Raw genomic sequence first — 21127 nt, forward strand, 5'->3', positions numbered from 1 at the left:
TCTGAATGAGACTGAATGATCTACAAACTTTGGAACAAAAGGCTTGGCCCTGGTTGTTCATCCTGTGCACACACACATGCACGCACATGCAAACACACACACACACACACACACACACACACACACACACACACACACACACACACACACACACACACACACACACACACAGAACAAAAAAGTATTGAGAGATCACACACAGTGAACGCCACCACAATTACACACACAATTAACCACATCATCAGACACACACGTCAGAGCCAGTTACAGGTCCGATGGATCATGCATTACACACACACACACACACACACACACACACACACACACACACACACACACACACACACACACACACACTTACTTCTGTATTACATTTAAAGTCTTCACTTATTACAGAAGTATGATGAATATAATCATACTAAATTTAACTGGTTTGTTTATTGTGTAACTGAATCACTGTGTAATTAATCGAGGTCATACTTACATGTAGCAGCACGACACACACTCACACATGGCCATAAAACAGCTATGCACTGTCCTGACTTGAACTATAGATTCAGTGTACTTACAGCGTAAACCTTGCTGTAAATATATGGCAAGTGTATCACGGACTTCGCTAGCACGTCAATGAGAGTATAGATGTTCATACAGCAGTTATGTACTGTAATGTAAATGTAGTTTAAGTATAGTGTAAATGTGAAGTTGTAGAAAAAACATTAGATATACTGTACCTGTAGTTAAACATGCGCTTTATGAGTATCTGTAAATAAATTAGTGTCGTGTAATACTGTATAAATATAAATAGTTTTCAATTATACGAACGTTTTCTGTACCGGTTCGTGATTCACGTCTCACTTGAATCTTATAATTCAAAAAGTGAAACTGGCATGAATCATACAGTACAGTACATAAATCACTTTCTTCAGAAAAAGTGTGTTTATGCCAAATGACATGTAATGTTGACAGACAAATGTGTCACAAAAACTTGCCTGGGGATTTGTTTGATTTGCTTAGATGAGTTTTTCAAAAAGAATGACTGGCATGTCACTTAACTAGCCTACATAAACTTTGTGGTCATCGTACATTCGGTAAATGAAACTTAATGCCATTAGCTGGTAATTTATACTCACGTTACATTACATTAGCTAGTTAGTTACATTTCATTTATATTTAGACAGTTCCATTTATATTAATACATTTCTTTGGTTAATATGTTAACATTATATAAACTAGTTCATAACATATCATTGTTGCATTATAATGTTGCATAATAATTATAATTAGCTTTACGTTCCTTTAGCTAGTTAGTTGCATTACAATTCATTATAATTAGGCTACAAATATGCTAATAACATTACATTAGTTAGTTACATTGTTAAATAGGTAAATAAAGTATTTAGTTATGTAGCTTTAGCTAGTTACATTACAATACTTTAGCTAGTAAGACATTAGCTACTTCGTTCTTCGGTTAGATAATTAGATTAGATGGTTAGATACATTACAGCAGTTTCATAATTGCATTACATTACATTGGTTAGTTAGAGGGGGGCACGGTGGCTTAGTGGTTAGCGGTTAGCACGTTTGCCTCACACCTCCAGGGTTGGGGGTTCGATTCGCCTTGTGTGTGTGGAGTTTGCATGTTCTCCCCGTGCCTCGGGGGTTTCGCACGTTTGCCTCTGGAAAATAGTCCGTAGTGTGTGATTGTGTGAGTGAATGAGAGTGTGTGTGTGCCCTGCGATGGGTTGTCACTCCGTCCAGGGTGTATCCTGCCTTGATGCCCGATGACGCCTGAGATGTTCGGATAAGCGGTAGAAAATGAGTGAGTGAGAGTGAGTGGTTAGTTAGACTGAATTTCATGTTAACCAGTTAGTTACATTACTATAACTAGAGTTCATATTAAACTTAGGCTGGACAGAATGATGGGATTGTTTACACTAACATAGCGTGTACTTGCAGACACATTTGAAATGTTAATGGCAGTTTAGATATCTGTATAAGTGACCGTTAGCCAACCAACATGTAGGACAAGGAGGACAGGTGGTTCACTCGTGTATCCGAATGACATTAGAGGAGGGTGGTGATCAGAATTAGGAGGATGCTATGCCACAAAAAACGCCAACAGTCTAGAATAAATGCGTATTACAGCTGCAAAATGATATGAAACCGCAATCTAAACGTAAGGTACAGTAAACACGCTACAGTCATATATGGCTACATAATGATTCGCAGTGTTACCGTAACACAGTGTCAAAGCAGTGCAGCTGCAGGTGAGCTTGGCTATTCATTCCCATCTCTCACAACATGGTCTGTCATGTCAATCATTCATCACACGCGGATATGAAAGGTCAATGGGTTTATAAATAGCCCCCTCAACACATGCTAACCACCACTGTTAAATCCTGCCAACATGCACGCTAGGAGCAGGGAGGGGGCTGGTGCATAAGGTGCATCAGTGTAGGTACTGGTGTGTCTAAGGACCTCTGACCTCCAGTGGCACGAATGATGATGAACTTGGTCACAGTCCAAACCAGGTACTTCAGGTAGAATGATTCCATGTTCAAGGTAGCAATAGTGACTTGTTTCTAGTAATGTTAGATAGCTGAAGTTCACAGACATAGCTAACTAAGCCGGTCTAAGCTAGTTTGCTTATCGACAGTTAGCGTGGTGGACATTGTAGGTAGTGTTAACTTAAACAGATGAACCTCTTCAGGAATTCAGGAAATTCAGACTCCAGAAAAAAAACAGTTCCTGGGACGTAGCTCTAGGAACCTGATTATTTTCTTCTCCAGGATGGAGCAGGATGGATAAGGACATGCTGATGAAAGCACCCTTCATATCAGGACGGGAGCAGAGCTCCATAACTTTGAGGTAGATGCATTTTCTATTACAGCACACCCCAAAATGTTGTATTCTTTACATAACACATGACTCCAAGGCCCAACATCACACGATCACACTGCACATTTTGAGCTGAAGTCATCTCAGTCTGAAGCATCCAATCAGAAAGCGTCGGTGCTGTTTTTACACCATCTAGGTCATACAGTGTTGCTTACAGGGAAATTTAGCAGAAACTCCAGGGAAATTGAGGTTTGGGGAAATTGAGAAGTGATACTGATTTGTTTCATCACTCAAGAACACAGACCTCATGGTTACCTCATGGCTACCGCATCTCCGCAAGCCTCAGGATGAAGCAATTTCCACAAGAACGCATGAACTTTGTAGAAAGGTCTTCAGACACAGGTGAGTATATGTACATCACAGTGGTGTGGTTCCAGGACCAGAGGTTCTCTTCAGAACAAACGTTCCACAATTCTGACTCCACCTTTAACTTAAAGTATAAATAAAGATAATAAATATATAATAAAAAAATGAAAACTTTATTTCTTAGAATTAGAGGCAATGGAATGGTTGCTTTAAATGTGTCCAAAAAGGAGACATTATCTCATTGTTAAAATGTGCTAAACTTCAATCAACAGAAGGAACCGCCCACTTCTTAAGAACAGTCGACCTTATATGGAACGTAAAGCCCCGCCCCTTTTCTTCTCGTTCAGCCAATCGGTGATAAGGGAGGGAGGTCCCTTCTCTTTTGCATACGGCTCGGTGTCCCGGTGCGAGCAGAGCAGTGCGGATCACAGGCTACACGCACACCTGAGCTCCCGTTACCGCACGGGCGCACGTTGCGGCATCATAACGGGCTGCACGAGAAAGGAACATTTGTAAGATTTATCTTCCATGAACTGGCTGTGACTTGGATAGTTTTTCTTCCCACTGCACGGGTTTGAGCACTTGGGACAGTTGTGATGTCGTTATTAACGGAACTCTAGTCAGGTTGCGGTTGACATTTCTCGGATAACGCGCGAGACATTTAAGGAGCTCTGCTTTCACTTTGCATGCAATGCCAAGCGCTCAAGATCAGACGCTCTTTTGGAATTAAACAGGGCTACAAACAAACAAACAAACAAACAAACAAACGGTTATATTTCTTTACGCATCGGCGAACGAGCGTGTCTCTCGGGGCGCGGGTGGCAGCCGGTTCGTGCCTGCAGCGCGCGCGCGCGCGCTCTAACCTAAATGCCCGAGCGCTCGCAGGGCTCGCGAGGCTGGACAGAGAGATGAGCTCGTGGCTCGTACTGCTCGTCGCGCTCGTGGCGTGTCTGCGGATCGGTGGCGCGCAGGTAAGACGACGTGACGTCACACCACTTCTCAAGGACTCTTGTGTTTATCTCTGGGATGAACCTGAAGTGTACCTTTCCAATATGTAAAGCTCTTAGTGTGTGTGTGTGTGTGTGTGTGTGTGTGTGTGTGTGTGTGTGTGTGAGAGAGAGGGGGGGGGGGCTTAGACAGGACCAATGTGTTTAAGGCTTTGTGAAGTTCAAACAGAACCGTAGTGTATGAGATTTAAAGAGGACCAGAGCTGAGATTAGAACAGATACAGTGTGTGTGTGATTAGAACATGAACAGTATGTGTGTGTGATTAGAACATGAACAGTGTGTGTGTGAGATTGGAACAGGAGCAGTGTGTGTGTGAGATTGGAACAGGAGCAGTGTTTGTGTGTGAGATTGGAACAGGAGCAGTGTTTGTGTGTGAGATTGGAACAGGAGCAGTGTTTGTGTGTGAGATTAGAACAGGTGCAGAATGTGTGTGGGATTAGAAGAGGAGCAGTGTGTGTGTGTGTGTGAGTGAGATTGGAACAGGAGCTGTGTGTGTTTGTGAGATTGGAACAGGAGCTGTGTGTGTGTGTGAGATTGGAACAGGAGCAGTGTGTGTGTGTGAGATTGGAACAGGAGCAGTGTGTGTGTGTGAGATTGGAACAGGAGCTGTGTGTGTGTGTGAGATTGGAACAGGAGCAGTGTGTGTGTGATTAGAACATGAACAGTGTGTGTGTGGGATTAGAAGAGGAGCAGTGTGTGTGTGAGATTGGAACAGGAGCAGTGTGTGTGTGTGAGATTAGAACAGGAGCAGTATGTGTGTGAGATTAGAACAGGAGCAGTATGTGTGTGAGATTAGAACAGGAGCAGTATGTGTGTGAGATTAGAACAGGAGCAGTATGTGTGTGAGATTAGAACAGGAGCAGTGTGTGTGTGAGATTAGAACAGGAGCAGTGTGTGTGTGAGATTAGAACAGGAGCAGTGTGTGTGTGTGTGAGATTAGAACAGGAGCAGTGTGTGTGTGTGTGAGATTAGAACAGGAGCATTGTGTGTGTGAGATTAGAACAGGAGCATTGTGTGTGTGGGATTAGAAGAGGAGCAGTGTGTGTGTGAGATTGGAACAGGAGCAGTGTGTGTGTGTGAGATTAGAACAGGAGCAGTATGTGTGTGAGATTAGAACAGGAGCAGTATGTGTGTGAGATTAGAACAGGAGCATTGTGTGTGTGAGATTAGAACAGGAGCATTGTGTGTGTGAGATTAGAACAGGAGCAGTGTGTGTGTGAGATTAGAACAGGAGCAGTGTGTGTGTGTGAGATTAGAACAGGAGCAGTGTGTGTGTGTGAGATTAGAACAGGAGCAGTGTGTGTGTGTGAGATTAGAACAGGAGCAGTGTGTGTGATTAGAACAGGAACAGTGTGTGTGTGAGATTAGAACAGGTGCAGTATGTGTGTTGGATTAGAAGAGGAGCAGTGTGTGTGTGTGAGAGATTGGAACAGGAGCAGTGTGTGTGTGAGATTAGAACATGAACAGTATGTGTGTGAGATTAGAACATGAACAGTATTTGTGTGAGATTAGAACATGAACAGTATGTGTGTGAGATTAGAACATGAACAGTATGTGTGTGAGATTAGAACATGAACAGTATGCGTGTGAGATTAGAACAGGTGCAGAGTGTGTGTGGGATTAGAAGAGGAGCAGTGTGTGTGTGAGATTGGAACAGGAGCAGAGTGTGTGTGAGATTAGAACATGAGCAGTGTGTGTGTGAGATATTGGAACAAGGGCATAATGTGTGTGAGATTGGAACAGGAGCAGTGTGTGTGTGAGATTAGAACAGGAGCAGTATGTGTGTGAGATTAGAACAGGAGCAGTGTGTGTGTGAGATTAGAACAGGAGCAGTGTGTGTGTGTGAGATTAGAACAGGAGCAGTGTGTGTGTGAGATTAGAACAGGAGCAGTGTGTGTGTGAGATTAGAACAGGAGCAGTGTGTGTGTGAGATTAGAACAGGAGCAGTGTGTGTGTGAGATTAGAACAGGAGCAGTGTGTGAGATTAGAACAGGAACACTGTGTGTGTGAGAGAGATTGGAACAGGAGCAGTATGTGTGAGATTAGAACAGGTGCAGTGTGTGTGTGAGATTAGAACAGGAGCAGTGTGTGAGATTAGAACAGGAACACTGTGTGTGTGAGAGAGATTGGAACAGGAGCAGTATGTGTGAGATTAGAACAGGTGCAGAATGTGTGTTGGATTAGAAGAGGAGCAGTGTGTGTGTGAGAGAGATTGGAACAGGAGCAGTGTGTGTGTGTGAGAGATTGGAACAGGAGCAGTGTGTGTGTGAGATTAGAACATGAACAGTATGTGTGTGAGATTAGAACAGGTGCAGAGTGTGTGTGGGATTACAAGAGGAGCAGTGTGTGTGTGAGATTGGAACAGGAGCAGTGTGTGTGTGAGATTAGAACATGAACAGTATGTGTGTGAGATTAGAACATGAACAGTGTGTATGTGAGATTAGAACAGGTGCAGAGTGTGTGTGGGATTACAAGAGGAGCAGTGTGTGTGTGTGTGAGATTGGAACAGGAGCAGAATGTGTGTGAGATTGGAACAGGAGCAGTGTGTGTGTGTGTGAGATTAGAACAAGGGCATAATGTGTGTGAGATTGGAACAAGAGCAGTGTGTATGTGTGAGATTGGAACAGGAGCAGTGTGTGTGTGTGTGAGATTAGAACAGAAGCAGTGTGTGATTAGAACAGGAGCAGTGTGTGTGAGATTAGAACAGGAGCAGTGTGTGTGAGAGATTAGAACAGGTGCAGAATGTGTGTGGGATTAGAAGAGGAGCAGTGTGTGTGTGTGTGTGAGATTTGACAGGAGCAGTGTGTGTGTGAGATTAGAACAGGAGCAGAGTGTGTGTGTGTGTGTGTGTGTGTGTGTGAGAGAGAGAGTGAGATTGGAACAGGAGCAGAGTGTGTGTGAGATTCTTAAATCAATGTCAGAGTCTTAAATCAAAGCAGACTCTGAGTGTGTGTAATTGGAGTGACTTCTGAGTGTCTGGGGTTTGATTGTGAGAGTGTATGAGGTTTGAGTGTGAGAGTGTATGAGGTTTGAGTGTGAGAGTGTATGAGGTGAGAGTGTATGAGGTTTGAGTGTGAGAGTGTATGGGGTTTGAGTGTGAGAGTGTATGAGGTGAGAGTGGATGAGGTTTGAGTGTGAGAGTGTATGGGGTTTGAGTGTGAGAGTGTATGGGGTTTGAGTGTGAGAGTGTATGGGGTTTGAGTGTGAGAGTGGATGGGGTTTGAGTGTGAGAGTGGATGGGGTTTGAGTGTGAGAGTGGATGGGGTTTGAGTGTGAGAGTGTATGGGGTTTGAGTGTGAGAGTGGATGGGGTTTGAGTGTGAGAGTGGATGGGGTTTGAGTGTGAGAGTGGATGAGGTGAGAGTATGGGGTCAGAATTGTTTCGTTATTCTGAATAAATACACTATGATCCACAAATAAATATAAAGAATTTCACAAAAAGAAATGAAATTCACAAATTAATAAAATGGGATTTGCAAATAAAAAAAATATTTATAAATTGTATTTATTTGCGAATTGCTTCCTGCTCATTTGTGAATCGCGTTCTGTGCATTTGTGAATCACGGCACGCATTTGTGAAACGCGTTCTGTGCATTTGTGGATTTGAAACATTTCTAACGTCAAGACGTGCACAAGAATGCACAAATAGGTGGACTCCGCCCACCGTCTACTCCAGCCAATCGGACAACGGTCTCGTGGCGCTGACCAATCGTGGCACGGTCTACCTCAAACCAACCACGTTCTGATTTACTCGCACTATCACAGTGTAATATGTACTTCAAAATACGATAAAAAAAAAACAAATAAAAAACATTTGTCGCAGATTCGAGCCCAATCTGGTAACCCTGTATGGATTGTAGCCAGCACTAAGGGTTAGTTCAATTCTGCTTTCTTTGGAAACGATTTCAGCATCATCAATGGGTCCAGGGGTAGTGTGAAGAGCGAGTAAATCAGAACGTGATTGGCTGGAGTAGACGGTGGGCGGAGTCCACCTATTTGTGGATTCTTGTGCACGTCTTGACGTTAGAAATGTTTCAAATGCACAGAACGCAATCCACAAATGCATGCAGTGATTCACAAATGCACAGAACGTGATTCACAAATGAGCAGGAAGCAATTCGCAAATAAATACAATTTATAAATATTTTTTTTATTTGCAAATCCCATTTTATTTATTTTTGAATTTCATTTCTTTTTGTGAAATTTGTAAAAATATTTGTGAAACTCTTTATATTTATTTGTGGATCATAGTGTATTTATTCAGAATAACGAAACAATTCTGACCCCATATGAGAGTGTATGGGGTTTGAGTGTGAGAGTGTATGAGGTTTGAATGTGAGAGTGTATGAGGTGAGAGTGTGAGAGTGGATGAGGTGAGTGTGAGAGTGTATGAGGTTTGAGTGTGAGAGTGTATGAGGTTTGAGTGTGAGAGTGTATGGGGTTTGAGTGTGAGAGTGTATGAGGTGAGAGTGTGAGAGTGGATGGGGTTTGAGTGTGAGAGTGTATGAGGTTTGCTTGTGAGAGTGGATGAGGTTTGAGTGTGAGAGTGTATGGGGTTTGTTTGTGAGAGTGGATGAGGTTTGATCGTGAGAGTGTATGGGGTTTTAGTGTGAGAGTGTATGGGGTTTTAGTGTGAGAGTGGATGAGGTTTTAGTGTGAGAGTGTATGGGGTTTTAGTGTGAGAGTGGATGAGGTGAGAGTGGATGAGGTGAGAGTGTGAGAGTGTATGGGGTTTGAGTGTGAGAGTGTATGGGGTTTGAGTGTGAGAGTGTATGGGGTTTGAGTGTGAGAGTGTATGGGGTTTGAGTGTGAGAGTGGATGAGGTTTGAGTGTGAGAGTGTATGGGGTTTTAGTGTGAGAGTGGATGAGGTGAGAGTGGATGAGGTGAGAGTGTGAGAGTGTATGGGGTTTGAGTGTGAGAGTGTATGGGGTTTGAGTGTGAGAGTGTATGGGGTTTGAGTGTGAGAGTGTATGAGGTTTGAGTGTGAGAGTGGATGAGGGTTGAATGTGAGAGTGGATGGGGTTTGACTGTGAGAGTGGATGGGGTTTGACTGTGAGAGTGGATGGGGTTTGACTGTGAGAGTGGATGGGGTTTGACTGTGAGAGTGGATGGGGTTTGAGTGTGAGAGTGGATGGGGTTTGAGTGTGAGAGTGGATGGGGTTTGAGTGTGAGAGTGGATGGGGTTTGACTGTGAGAGTGGATGGGGTTTGAGTGTGAGAGTGGATGGGGTTTGAGTGTGAGAGTGGATGGGGTTTGACTGTGAGAGTGGATGGGGTTTGAGTGTGAGAGTGGATGGGGTTTGACTGTGAGAGTGGATGGGGTTTGAACAGGTAGAAGTGTCATTTTGGGGCAAGTCCCAAACCACACATATTGTTTCTTACATATACAACATAAACACTATCCTAGCTGTGAGCTGTAAAATCCCAGGGATTTATGGGTAATCTGGGCGTGGCGGGTCACCTGGACGTATTGTGGTGTGTTCTGGGATTTCGGACGCGCTCTAAATGCTCAGTGCTCTGCTTCCTGCAAAATTATGTGCTATGTAGTGATTATAGGGTCAGTGTTGTATTATTGTATAGAACAGATGTGGTGTTTTTATGACCGGTGTACGCACACACACACACACACACACACATACGGCTCAGAAGTAAATCCATCATTCACTGTTTGCTTTAATCCCACCGCTCAGTGTTTATCATTACATCACCCGCAGAAGCTATAAAACAGCTACGGCTTTTTTTTCTCTACCGTCAGATTAAAAAGCCTAAAAGGTCATCGGGGGGTCACTGGATTCCTGGTAAAGCTCAACATTTGTAGCAGAAGTTTGCGCTCCGTGTTATATAAACGACAAACGGCTCATCTGTGGGATCTGAGGCATGCGGATGGTAGCGGCGTCACATAACAGGTTTTGGATTCGTTTTTTTTTCTCGGAAACGTGTCGCAGGCATTCGCTTGCTGAAAGTGAAGTAAGTAAGTACTCAGAATTCGTTCTCTGCATTTAACCCATCCAAAGTGCACACACACACAGCAGGGAACACACACACACACACACACACACACACCGTGAACACACACCCAGAGCAGTGGGCAGCCATTTAAGCTGCGGCGCCCGTGGAGCAGTTGGGGGGGTTCGGTGACTTTCTCAAGGGCACCTCAGTCGTGGCCGGCCCGAGGCTCGAACCCACAACCTTAGGCCATTAGGCCACGACTTCCTGCACTGTCACTGGAGGCTCCTTCCATAAATACAAAACATCTCTGTACAGAAAACTTCATCGTGTCATTCATTCATTCATTTTCTACTGCTTATCCGAACTAACTCGGGTCACGTGGAGCCTGTGCCTACCTCAGGCGTCATCGGGCATCGAGGCAGGATACACCCTGGACGGAGTGCCAACCCATCGCAGGGCACACACACTCATTCACTCACACACACTCATTCACTACGGACAATTTTCCAGAGATGCCAATCAACCTACCATGCATGTCTTTGGACCGGGGGAGGAAACTGGAGTACCCGGAGGAAACCCCCGAGGCACGGGGAGAACATGCAAACTCCACACACACAAGGCAGAGGCGGGAATCGAACCCCCAACCCTGGAGGTGTAAGTAAACGTGCTAACCACTAAGCCACCGTGCCCCTCTATCATGTCAACGAGGGCATAAATCTTTACCACGTGTCCTGCAGCGTGTCCTGTATGCGAGACAATAATACACTAGAATGAGTGTGTGAACGACTCTTGTGCTCTTGTCTGTTATGGGAACAAAAAAAAATAGATCAACACCTCCTGACCAATCAGAATGGAGAATCTGACATCATAACAGAGGCGGCGAACAGTAACGCTGTTATATACAATATATTCTATCCGTACTCGAATAACTGTTGCTGTGCTCCGAGTACAGATTTTATCCGATTCTCAGCCCTTCTTTCATCGCTCTCCGCTTTCGTCGACCTATCCATCATCTCCAGACCTATTTGTGTGACGTGAGGAATCTATGCAGACTATATGTGTACGTCTGAGCCACCTGCCAAGATCAGCATACAGGATTGCTTTATGTCTGGACTCAGCATTCTGGCGCTTTGCCACAAGGTTCGGCAGTGTGCTGCGCACGTGTGTGTGTGTATACACAGTAATTTGGGTCTTTAATTACAGCCCGTTCCCCTCACCTCTTCTCAACAGCGGACTATTAGCATTCCTGTGGCTCCGGTATCCCAAGATTCAGCTGGACGCTACGGCTGCTGTTCTGATGGGTCCTCACTTCTACTGTCAGGACTAAAGTGTGACACACTGATTTATTGTGTGTGTGTGTGTGTGTGTGTGTGTGTGTGTGTGTGTGTGTGTGTGTAGGTTAGTAGGTGTAGAGTTTTCAGTAGAACGTCTATCACCAGTTTAACATTATTACACACACACACACACACACACACACACACACACACACACACACACTTTTCACTAAACTATGACCAGCTGTTTTTCTCAGACTAGCACCAAACACAGACTTTGACTTTGCAACTGTTGTTATTGTATGTTGACGTGTTGCCATGGAAACACGACTTGCGAAATCGAGCATCTTCTTTGACACTTCGCGTTTCTGTGGAATGTCGTTTAAAGCGGAACTTTTATTTATCCCCCAAAATTACACGCCTTTTGTTTGTCAGACTGTTTGTACCTTTAGTGATTTGTTTGATTATCTTAAAGGTCCGTAGTTTTTATCTTTCTGTGGGTGTGTATGAGGCTGTGTGGTTTCTCTGGTTAGCGTCCACTTCCTTAAAACAGGCTGGTTGATTGTACTCTGTGTGTGTGTGTGTGTGTGTGTGTGTGTGTGTGTGTGTGTTTTGCTCTCTTTGTTTATTTAACATGTATGGAAGGAGTCTCCAGTGTTAGTTCAAGGCTGTATGTTTTCCAACATCTTCAGAACTTTTGGTGGTTATTTATTTATTTTGTGTTAGTTTTTCTCATTCATTTTAAATTGTAATAGTAGGCAAGTTGTGATGGTTTCATTGTGTGTGTGTGTGTGTGTGTGTGTGTGTGTGTGTGTGTGTGTGTGTGTGTGTGTGTGTGTGTACCCAATGTGATCATCATGTGATGAGCTCACTGTATTAGAGCAAAAATACAGCAAGCACCGTAGCAACTTCCCAAAAAAGCAACACACACACACATCATGAAAATAGTGCTCTATTTAAGTTTGGCAGAATTCACACAAGTGTGATCCTCTGTTCTTTTATAAACCACACAAACACACACACACACACACACACATAGGTGATAGAGGTTTGCAGGTGTTACAGGTGTGTGCATACAGTACAATGTCTCTTTGAAACATTTACCTTCACTGATCTCTCTCTCTCTCTAGGACCCTGTCCCTGTGTCTCTGGTGAATTTGGTGATGAACTCTCCCATATCAACCATGAAGGACCTACAGGAGCTGCTGGACATTCACTCCGTAGGTAAAGCGGACACACACACACACACACACACACACACACACACACACACACACACACACACACATACACACACACTAGAATAAAATCATTACTTTACATTTAAATATAAATACTTTCTATAGTGTTTGTGTGTGTCTGTGTGTGTGTGTGAGAGTGTAATAAATTGCATAAAAAGTAAGTAGCAGAAGACAGGGACAATGGCAATGACCTTGAGACCACTGCAGGCAGGCAGGCAGGCAGTCACACACACACACACACACACACAAATAAGGACAGGCCATTGTTTACCATACACCGGACTCCTCTCTTCTGTACAATTATTGCTGAAGCCATGGGAGGCTCTGTCTCTCTCTCTCTTTTGCTTGCTTGCTCACACACACACACACACACACACACACACACACAGTGAGTGTGTTCAGGCTTTATCCAGCTGTGAGCCACATGCCACATGTTATTGCAGCAAACTCACAGACACCTAACATATGCAATCCTACACTATCCCCACCAACACACACACACACAGGGGTTGACTCGAACTGAGAGCAAGGTCTAGACTGATCTCAAATACATAGATCATCTAGCACACACGTGCGCCCACGCCCGCCACTCACTCTCACACACACACTCACACACACACTTACACAATTGCGCTACCACTTTTGTTCATATTGGTGACTAGCCTGAGACCAGGCTGTTCTCAGGGAATAAAGAGTAGCGATTGTACAAACAACATTTCCTTTGTGCGACAACAAACAATGAGACTACAAAAAAAAAGTTAGCGGCGTCACCATTAAACCCAATGTCATTAAAACCACACACACACACACACACACACACAACGCCACGGCAAATTCAGCTCTGTGTTTCATCGTTAGTAATCAGCACTAGTGGACATTTTGACAAGGTTTTGTGTCCATAAAACACACTTCATTAAAGTTTTATGCCAATGTAATGATATTTGTAAATCTGCTAACATTTCATGTCAGAGGACTAGAAGCATTAAACCAGATGACTTTCTATAAAGGGCACAAAATCTTTACAATATGAATTAAATCTTATTTACATAAATTCCTAACAAATAAATTCCTGGCATGTTTGTAGTACTGAAAAAACAAACAAACTATGGTTTCACGAGTGTCATAATTTACACAAATGAATTCAATTCAATTCAATTTTACTTATAAAGCACATTGAAAATCCGCCTGAGCTGGCCAAAGTGATAAAAGAGATAAAAGAAAAGGAAAAAAGAACATAAATATAAAAGAACACATACAAATGAACAACAATTAAAAGCACAGGAAAAGAGGTGTGTTTTTAACATGGATTTAAATTCCACAAACGTAGAAGCAGTTCTGACTGGTGGTGTCAAACTATTCCACAGCTTAGGGCCCACTTCTGCGAAAGCTCGGTCTCCCCTGCGTTGCAGACGGGATCGTGGTACCAGCAAAAGATGACCATTTTGGGATCTAAGTGATCTTGCAGGATTGTACAAAACAATCAAGTCAGATAAATATTTGGGAGCTAGATTATTGACAGCTTTACAGACGAATAGCAGAATCTTGTAGTCGATACGGTATCACAATACTTAATACTAAATACCGAAAATACTTAATACCAAATAAATAAATAAATAAATAAATAAATAAATAAATAAATAAATAAAAGATGTCGGCTACGTCACGTATTGATTTTTCGACGTTTGATATATTATCATCGACATTCTATACGGTCTGTCCTTTAGACTTTAAACTAGAAATATAAAACTAGATTTTATTTTTATTATTGTAAAGTTTTAATTGTCTTACTACAAGCCGAGGAGGCGGGGTTAAAGCCAACCTTACAAGCTAAATTACATCACTACTTTTAAAAATTTGCACCTACAGCTGACGGGTAACACGTAAACCCATAAAGTGCAACGTAAAGTACAAAGTGAAAATGTGAACGAAGCCCAGAATTCTGAAATTTGAGAATCTGGGGGTCGAATTTGTTGAAAATCACCAGCGTGAACTATAATACTGTTTATTCAAGTTTTATGAAATTTTGAAGTACACGACTCTTTTGTGTTTCCCTGTCACAATGGCTTCAAAATAATACCTTTGGAAAAAAATAAAATAAATCAATAAATAAATAGAAAAGATCCTAAGAACGTATATTTTTCCTAGAATTGTGGTCTTAGCTATATAGCCCTAAGCTTCTTTATTCCACCTGTACTAAAGTTTGCAGCTAGCAACTGAAACTTTGATACATTTTCTCATCGTTTAATGACAGTCGCATCTCATATAAATTTATTTTTGAATTTGAATACAATGTCAGCGAAAGTCAAAAAGTTTGTTTAATGAGAAATTACCAATGTAGCTTCCAGGAAAATTCATTCATAATTATTTGCCAGATGGAAATGTTTGCAAAGCTAGCTAGCTTGCTATTTAAAAAAAAAAAAAAAGCTAGCATTGCTAAAGTTGCTAAAGTCTCAAATGAATCCGTGAGCTAAACAACAATCGCTTCAGTAAGAAGATCCCAAACATTATGATATCAACAAAAACCTATTCTGTTTATGGCCTTATGTGTCCCGTCCATTTCCTGACCAATCAGGGAAGAGCTGTTCGTGTGAACATGTTGTAGCATGAATCAGCAGCTTGGGAACGTTAAAACCACAAAATATTTATTTGATCAAATTCTTTCTGATAATAACAATGACAACAACTATGAAATATTAACATCTGAGACACAGCCTTACAATATCTCTCTTCTTTTCAGAAGAAGAAGAAGAAGAAGAGGAAGAGGACAAGAATCATTTAAACGGAACACACAAACGCCTTCCCAGAAGTCTCGGTGAGAGCCTCTCCCAGCTTCCCTTCCTCTCTTTGTCTTCCTCCATCGCTCTGTCCCTCTTTTGTCCTCTTTCCAGAATGTTCCGCTCCACAAGGGCTTTTAGGTACATTTTGTTTGTATGTGCGAGTGTGTGCGAGTGTGTGCGAGTGTGTGCGAGTGTGTGCGAGTGTGTGCGAGTGTGTGCGAGTGTGTGCGAGTGTGTGTGTGTGTGTGTGTGTGTGTGTGTGAGAGAGAGAGAACTTTTAGTTGTTGGCTGTCTGCATGTCTCAGAGTCTAGTCTAGCTGCTTGTCCTTAGGATACCTTCGTAACACACACACAGAAACACACACATGCACAGCGATGTTGAGTGTCCTCTTCACACACACTCTTGAGTGTACACATTCTGACAGAGCTGAGGCTGTAAGTTATGGTTTGTGTGTGTAGTGCTGTTAGTCCAGTCCACTGACAAACAGGGAATCCAGCTCCAATACACAGCAGGACAGAGTGTGTGGGTGTGTGTGTGTCCGTGTCCTGATTTTTCCTCATAGCAGTTGTTCCCGGGTCAACAAAAACAGAGCTTAAAGTTAAATGAGGTCACAATGAGACATTTCTTGCTCATGGTGTAGCGCTTAGCATTAGGCAGTTACAGTATAACTAGTATTTCATGCTAAGTTAGTTAGCTACCAAAACTGTACACTGCTCTAGTGTTAGCTAGCTAACTAGTTATGTTAGGAAAGATAACATTACTGTTAATGTTTAGTACCTTAACACATTTACTTAAACATACAATTCTCTAGCAAGCATGCTAAAGAGAGTAAAATGTCTGAAATGTGGAATGAAAATCAGTATTGTGTTTCTCTCCATGCTGTAAAGAAAAAAAAAACACTTCTTAACAAGGATTGGTGTGTATGGTGTGTGTCTATGAACAATTTTTACCTCAGGACATAATGATATTAATGTTTTACTGGACTTATTTGATGATTTTAAGCTAGCAAGGAAGCTAAACTGACAACATGTTCTGCAGTCTAATTATCTTTGGTATGTTTGTTTATCAGGTGATGTGCCGATGGCTCAGCCAGCTGTGTGTAAGGTGCGAACCGAAGTGATGGAAGTGACACGCTCCATGTTGGACCGAAGCAATGCTAACTTCCTGCTCTGGCCTCATTGTGTGGAGGTGCAGCGCTGCTCAGGCTGCTGTAATACACGGATGCTGCAGTGTGTGCCTGTTACCACCCAGACACGACTTCTACAGGTACACACACACACTCAGCCCACCACTGTCCCACTTCCTGTCCCAAATATCCTGTAACACAGTAGCAGACACAATTACCCTTTTCCTCCTCCGTATTACAGCTGAACTCTGGAGATGTTTGTAAAGTAGCCGACATCAAGACAATAAACAACCACTAGGGCAACGTTTTGGTAGCTGGATGGTTAATTAACTAGTGTTCAATAACCTTTAATAGAAACCAAAGAAGTGAAGAAGTTAGAAGTGAACGTCAAAAACGTACAAAAGCTTCTTAAATTTGGGAATTTTAAACTTTGTAACGTAAACATTAAGCGTTTATACAATGTTGCTGTGACATTTTTTAAGGAGTTTAAGGAACAAAGACGTTTACAAGAAAGTGAAGAAAGCTAGCATTGCATCATGTGTTCAAACTGTTGTAACATCCTGCTAGTTAAGTAATCGCTCACTGAATTAAGGGAATTAATCAGGGGTTGACCGAGCAGTTAAGTATAAGGAGCTAAATAGCTAGCTGGTAGCTACTTTATGCAGAGAAGCTAAAAAGCAAAGCTAGCTCAACACTCTAACGTCTGCAAGGATCGTATGGTAATGCTAGTTTTATTTCCTTTTCTCTTCCAGATGACTAAGATCCAGTTTATTGACAGACGGGCCGTCTACGAGAAGGTCGTGTTACCTGTGGAGGACCATCTCAGCTGTAGTTGTAAATCACATGCTGTCAGTCACACCACTTGGAGAAGGACCACGACATCCCCACCTCCTCCTCCCCCAAGACTCATCACCAAACCCCCCGTCTCCAGGAGCCAATCAAAAGAAGAGCTGCATCGCCATGACGACCTAAAACACAAACAGAGGTTCCAGCTGGAGGATCAAGAGACTCAGTGGCAGTCAAAATACACGCTGTCACACACACAGAGAGTGCCTGTACACATCCCCCCACACACACTCGCACACACACAGGGCTACCAACTCGGTCCGTTCCAACACACCAGTTCAGAGGACGCATCAACGAGGCACACAAGCTTTGGCACAACACGTATGGTGAGCGACACGACGCAAGGTCTCACACCAGAGAAGTTTCAGGAATACCACACACGCTCTGGCAGTGGTGATGATAACATTAAATCCACGGCGAGTGGAGAACACCCAAAACGCCACAGACATCACCACGGCACCCAGGAAGCAGTGACAAAACACCAACATGAGCCGAGCCAATCACACGCAACAGAGCAGCACCGCAGCCAGCCGGATATCACAATGCATCACAGCAGCCAGCTGGAAGCCCCTGTCGTCAGCTTCAGCCACGTTGAGGTCATTGGCCAGTCTAGTGGCCAACGTGAGCTGTTCAGCCAAGCGCCAACGGCCAGTTTGCACCAATCAAATGCGAAGGATCAGCAGCAAAGCCAATCGGAGACCGACAAGCTACCAGAGTCAGGACAAGAAAAAACAGAGCATCATCACCAACACCATCACCACCACCATCATCAGCATCCAACACAAGCTGCCACACAAAGAGCAGGTGTGTGTCATACAGGGTGTGTCTCAAACACACACACACCCTCCTACAGCCTGTCCTTATTGTATTATAATTAGCATTGCATCTGTGTCCTGTTTTCCAACGTCAATAGTGACATTTATTAACGGGTCAAGAACTTTGAGATGATTGCTTTCCACAAGCGTTTAACACAATTTCCTCTTTCTCTGCATTTCTCATTACTCCACAGTGACAAACGCTCCCGCCGGCATGCCTCCTGTGCCTCACACACCCCCTCCGGCCGTCGCTCAGCGAAAACGAAGGAGAAAGCAAAAGAGGAGAATGAGCAAGTCCGCAATGAGGGCCATGATCATGTAAGAAACGAGGGAACGTTACAGAAATAAATAAGGGACTTCTAGCTCTAAAAGGTCTGATAGCAGGCTTCCTGTCCTGTCATCTAGCATTAATAAATATTGTCGTTAGCTTATGTTGCCATGTTTATTATTATATGTCAATTTATGAAGATGACTATGAAAATCCTTTCAGGTTAGTTCATGTTAGCTAGTACATTCGTGAGTGGAGAAGATCATAAACATTTGTAAATGTTATTTAAAAATCTTCAGTTGTTTCTTACATTAGAACTGATATTTACTAACATTTTTAATAGGAAATAAAATTTGCTCAGACATCCTGTCATGGTTAGCTAGCAGAACATTTCCTGTCAGGTTAGCTAGCAGAACTTTTCCTGTCAGGTTAGCTAGCACAGTGTTAGCAGTGAATATCTTAAAATGAACCTCAGTAGGGGGGAAAAAATGTTTGGATTAAAAGAATGTCAATAATATGTCAATCTCTCTCCAAGTATTAATGTTCTTGTAGATTAGCTTGCATGAGCAAAGAGAACTCTAAACTAGAAGAACAGCTGCTCATGAACTAGCTAGCTAGGTTACCTCAGAACATTGTTCGATTATTTGACAGAACAGTTAATATTTCTTCATATTTCTCCTGTTCTCAGTTTCAAGCTGATTTGTCTTTTTTATGATTCTTGGTATGGGGATTTAGGACACAGACAGTGGTTTGAATACAGGAATATGTTTGTGGTGCAGTTCATATTATCTTGTTTAAATGTTTTAGATCAGACGAATAGGTCTTGGTTCTGGACTCATACTAATGTCGGAGCCTAATGTTTTCACTAGTTTATCTGTTCAGCAAGAAATTTAATTTCCTTCTTTTTAAAATTGGGTTAGATGTATAATCTGGATTCTAATTTCCTCCTTATTTTAGGGTCATGTCCTAAATGAACCGGCACGTTGCCATCACGGACCAGAAGAAACCCGGAGAGACGCCGGACACAGCACGCTGACACACTGGAAATATTGCTCACAATAACTGGAAACGGCTTTGATCTCCAAAATATAATCTCAGAATGAATACATTTCCCAGCTTTCAGCAAAGAAGCGCCGGTGTTCGGCACTATGGGATATCCTTAAGGTTTTATTGCACATGACCGAGACACTGCTGACATGGCCTGCCATAATGAGACGGCATGGAAACCAACACAGAGTGAGTTTGCCAAATAAGAGATTGCATCAAATAGAAAGCAGACGGCCTGCCAAATGATGAAACTGCATCTCAAACCATGATTGGTCAGCCTGCCAAATGATGAGACTGCATCTAATACAAAGCACAGAACCTGCCAAATAATGACACTATGTGGAAATCAATGCAGGGATGTTATGCCAAATAATGAGATTGCATCTAATTCAAAGAGTCACTGCCTGCCAAAAAATAAGACTGCATCTATACCTATGAGGAGTCAGCCTGCTGAAATATGAGACTGCATCAAATTCAGTGCAGACACAACCTGCCAAATAATGAGATTATACCCAAAACAATGTAAAACAGGTTGCCAAATAGTGAGATGTAATTGTAAGATAAATACAGACAATGACCCGCACTTGCAAAATAATGAGCAATAGGTGTTTGTCCTGGTGTTTCATGTTGTTATGTTTCTCAAATCACTTTGTGAAAAGAAGGGAAAAAAAAAGAAGTCCAGTGTGGACAATAAACTCTAAACACAAACGCAGTCCCGTTTACGCTGGACTGCAACAGAGCAGATGAAATCTTACATCTGTGGCTAATCAAAATAACTGGGTGCTACTTAACGGACACAAGGACTTTACTGGGAGTGTTAAATATTAAGCAAATTAATTTAAACCTAAACGCCAACCTCACATTCATCACATACTGCTTGCTTGTTAAGTGTTCTTGTGTTGAATATGTCAACATGTGTGAAGGATGTTGTTAACCGAGATGTCGCACACTGGAATTCTCAAGAAACAAAGCAAGAAAACTTGCTTAGCTGTACTATTAGCAACCCTGCTAGTCATAGCATAACTGGAATATACTGCATGTTTTAGCTTGAGCTCATTAGCAAATAAAAACCCAAATTAAATGTAACGATCATCCACTTCTGAGGGGGTGATGTAAAGATTGTCGGAAACTGTGCTTAGTCACGCTAAAACTACTGATGCTAGCAGGAACTTGTGTATTAAAACTACTGTTTGCTAAGGAATGCGTAAAGCTCTACTGTAAATGTTAGTTTTTATTTTTCTGCTGTTTTTTATTTTATAACTTATTTATAAAAATGGTAGATGTTTCCATCTGTTATTAACAGTAATTATTGTAATAATGTAATAATGCTATTTTAATATAAATATAAATATGTGGAGAATCCCATTTGGTCTTCTGTATGATCTGTTTTCTGAGGAAGTGCTTTACGTTACGCCACATATTTGTTACGCGTACACAAGAAACTCCTGTGTAAACAGTCAAAGTTTATAGAAGAGGAAACCAATTAGCCAAAACAGGATGTGGGTCAACACATTCAACTTTCATCTTCTCCAAGTGTTTGTGTTTGTGTTTGAGTTCATGTCCTTGTGGGGA

General features: G+C 42.4%; 1 protein-coding gene across 7 annotated transcripts; it reads left to right on the forward strand.

Annotated features, from left to right (window-relative positions):
* Positions 1-3601: 3601 nt before the first annotated feature.
* Positions 3602-20920, forward strand: si:ch211-79m20.1 (LIM domain-containing protein A). 7 transcript variants are annotated; one of them, XM_027168674.2, is made up of 7 exons: positions 3602-4175; positions 12565-12658; positions 15413-15487; positions 16523-16719; positions 17332-18229; positions 18435-18558; positions 19466-20920. In XM_027168674.2, exons 1-7 carry the CDS (start codon positions 3891-3893, stop codon positions 19476-19478), a joined length of 1686 nt encoding a protein of 561 aa, XP_027024475.2. In that variant the 5' UTR covers positions 3602-3890; the 3' UTR covers positions 19479-20920. The 7 variants fall into 7 exon arrangements, with proteins under 7 accessions (XP_027024475.2, XP_027024476.2, XP_027024477.2 ...); XM_027168675.2 differs by having other exon boundaries at positions 15416-15487; XM_047819594.1 differs by lacking the exon at positions 3602-4175 and adding an exon at positions 9977-10182 and having other exon boundaries at positions 12565-12654.
* The last annotated feature ends 207 nt before the right edge of the window (positions 20921-21127 follow it).

The sequence above is a fragment of the Tachysurus fulvidraco genome, chromosome 1 (assembly GCF_022655615.1).
Source record: "Tachysurus fulvidraco isolate hzauxx_2018 chromosome 1, HZAU_PFXX_2.0, whole genome shotgun sequence".
NCBI classification, from domain to species: Eukaryota; Metazoa; Chordata; class Actinopteri; order Siluriformes; family Bagridae; genus Tachysurus; species Tachysurus fulvidraco.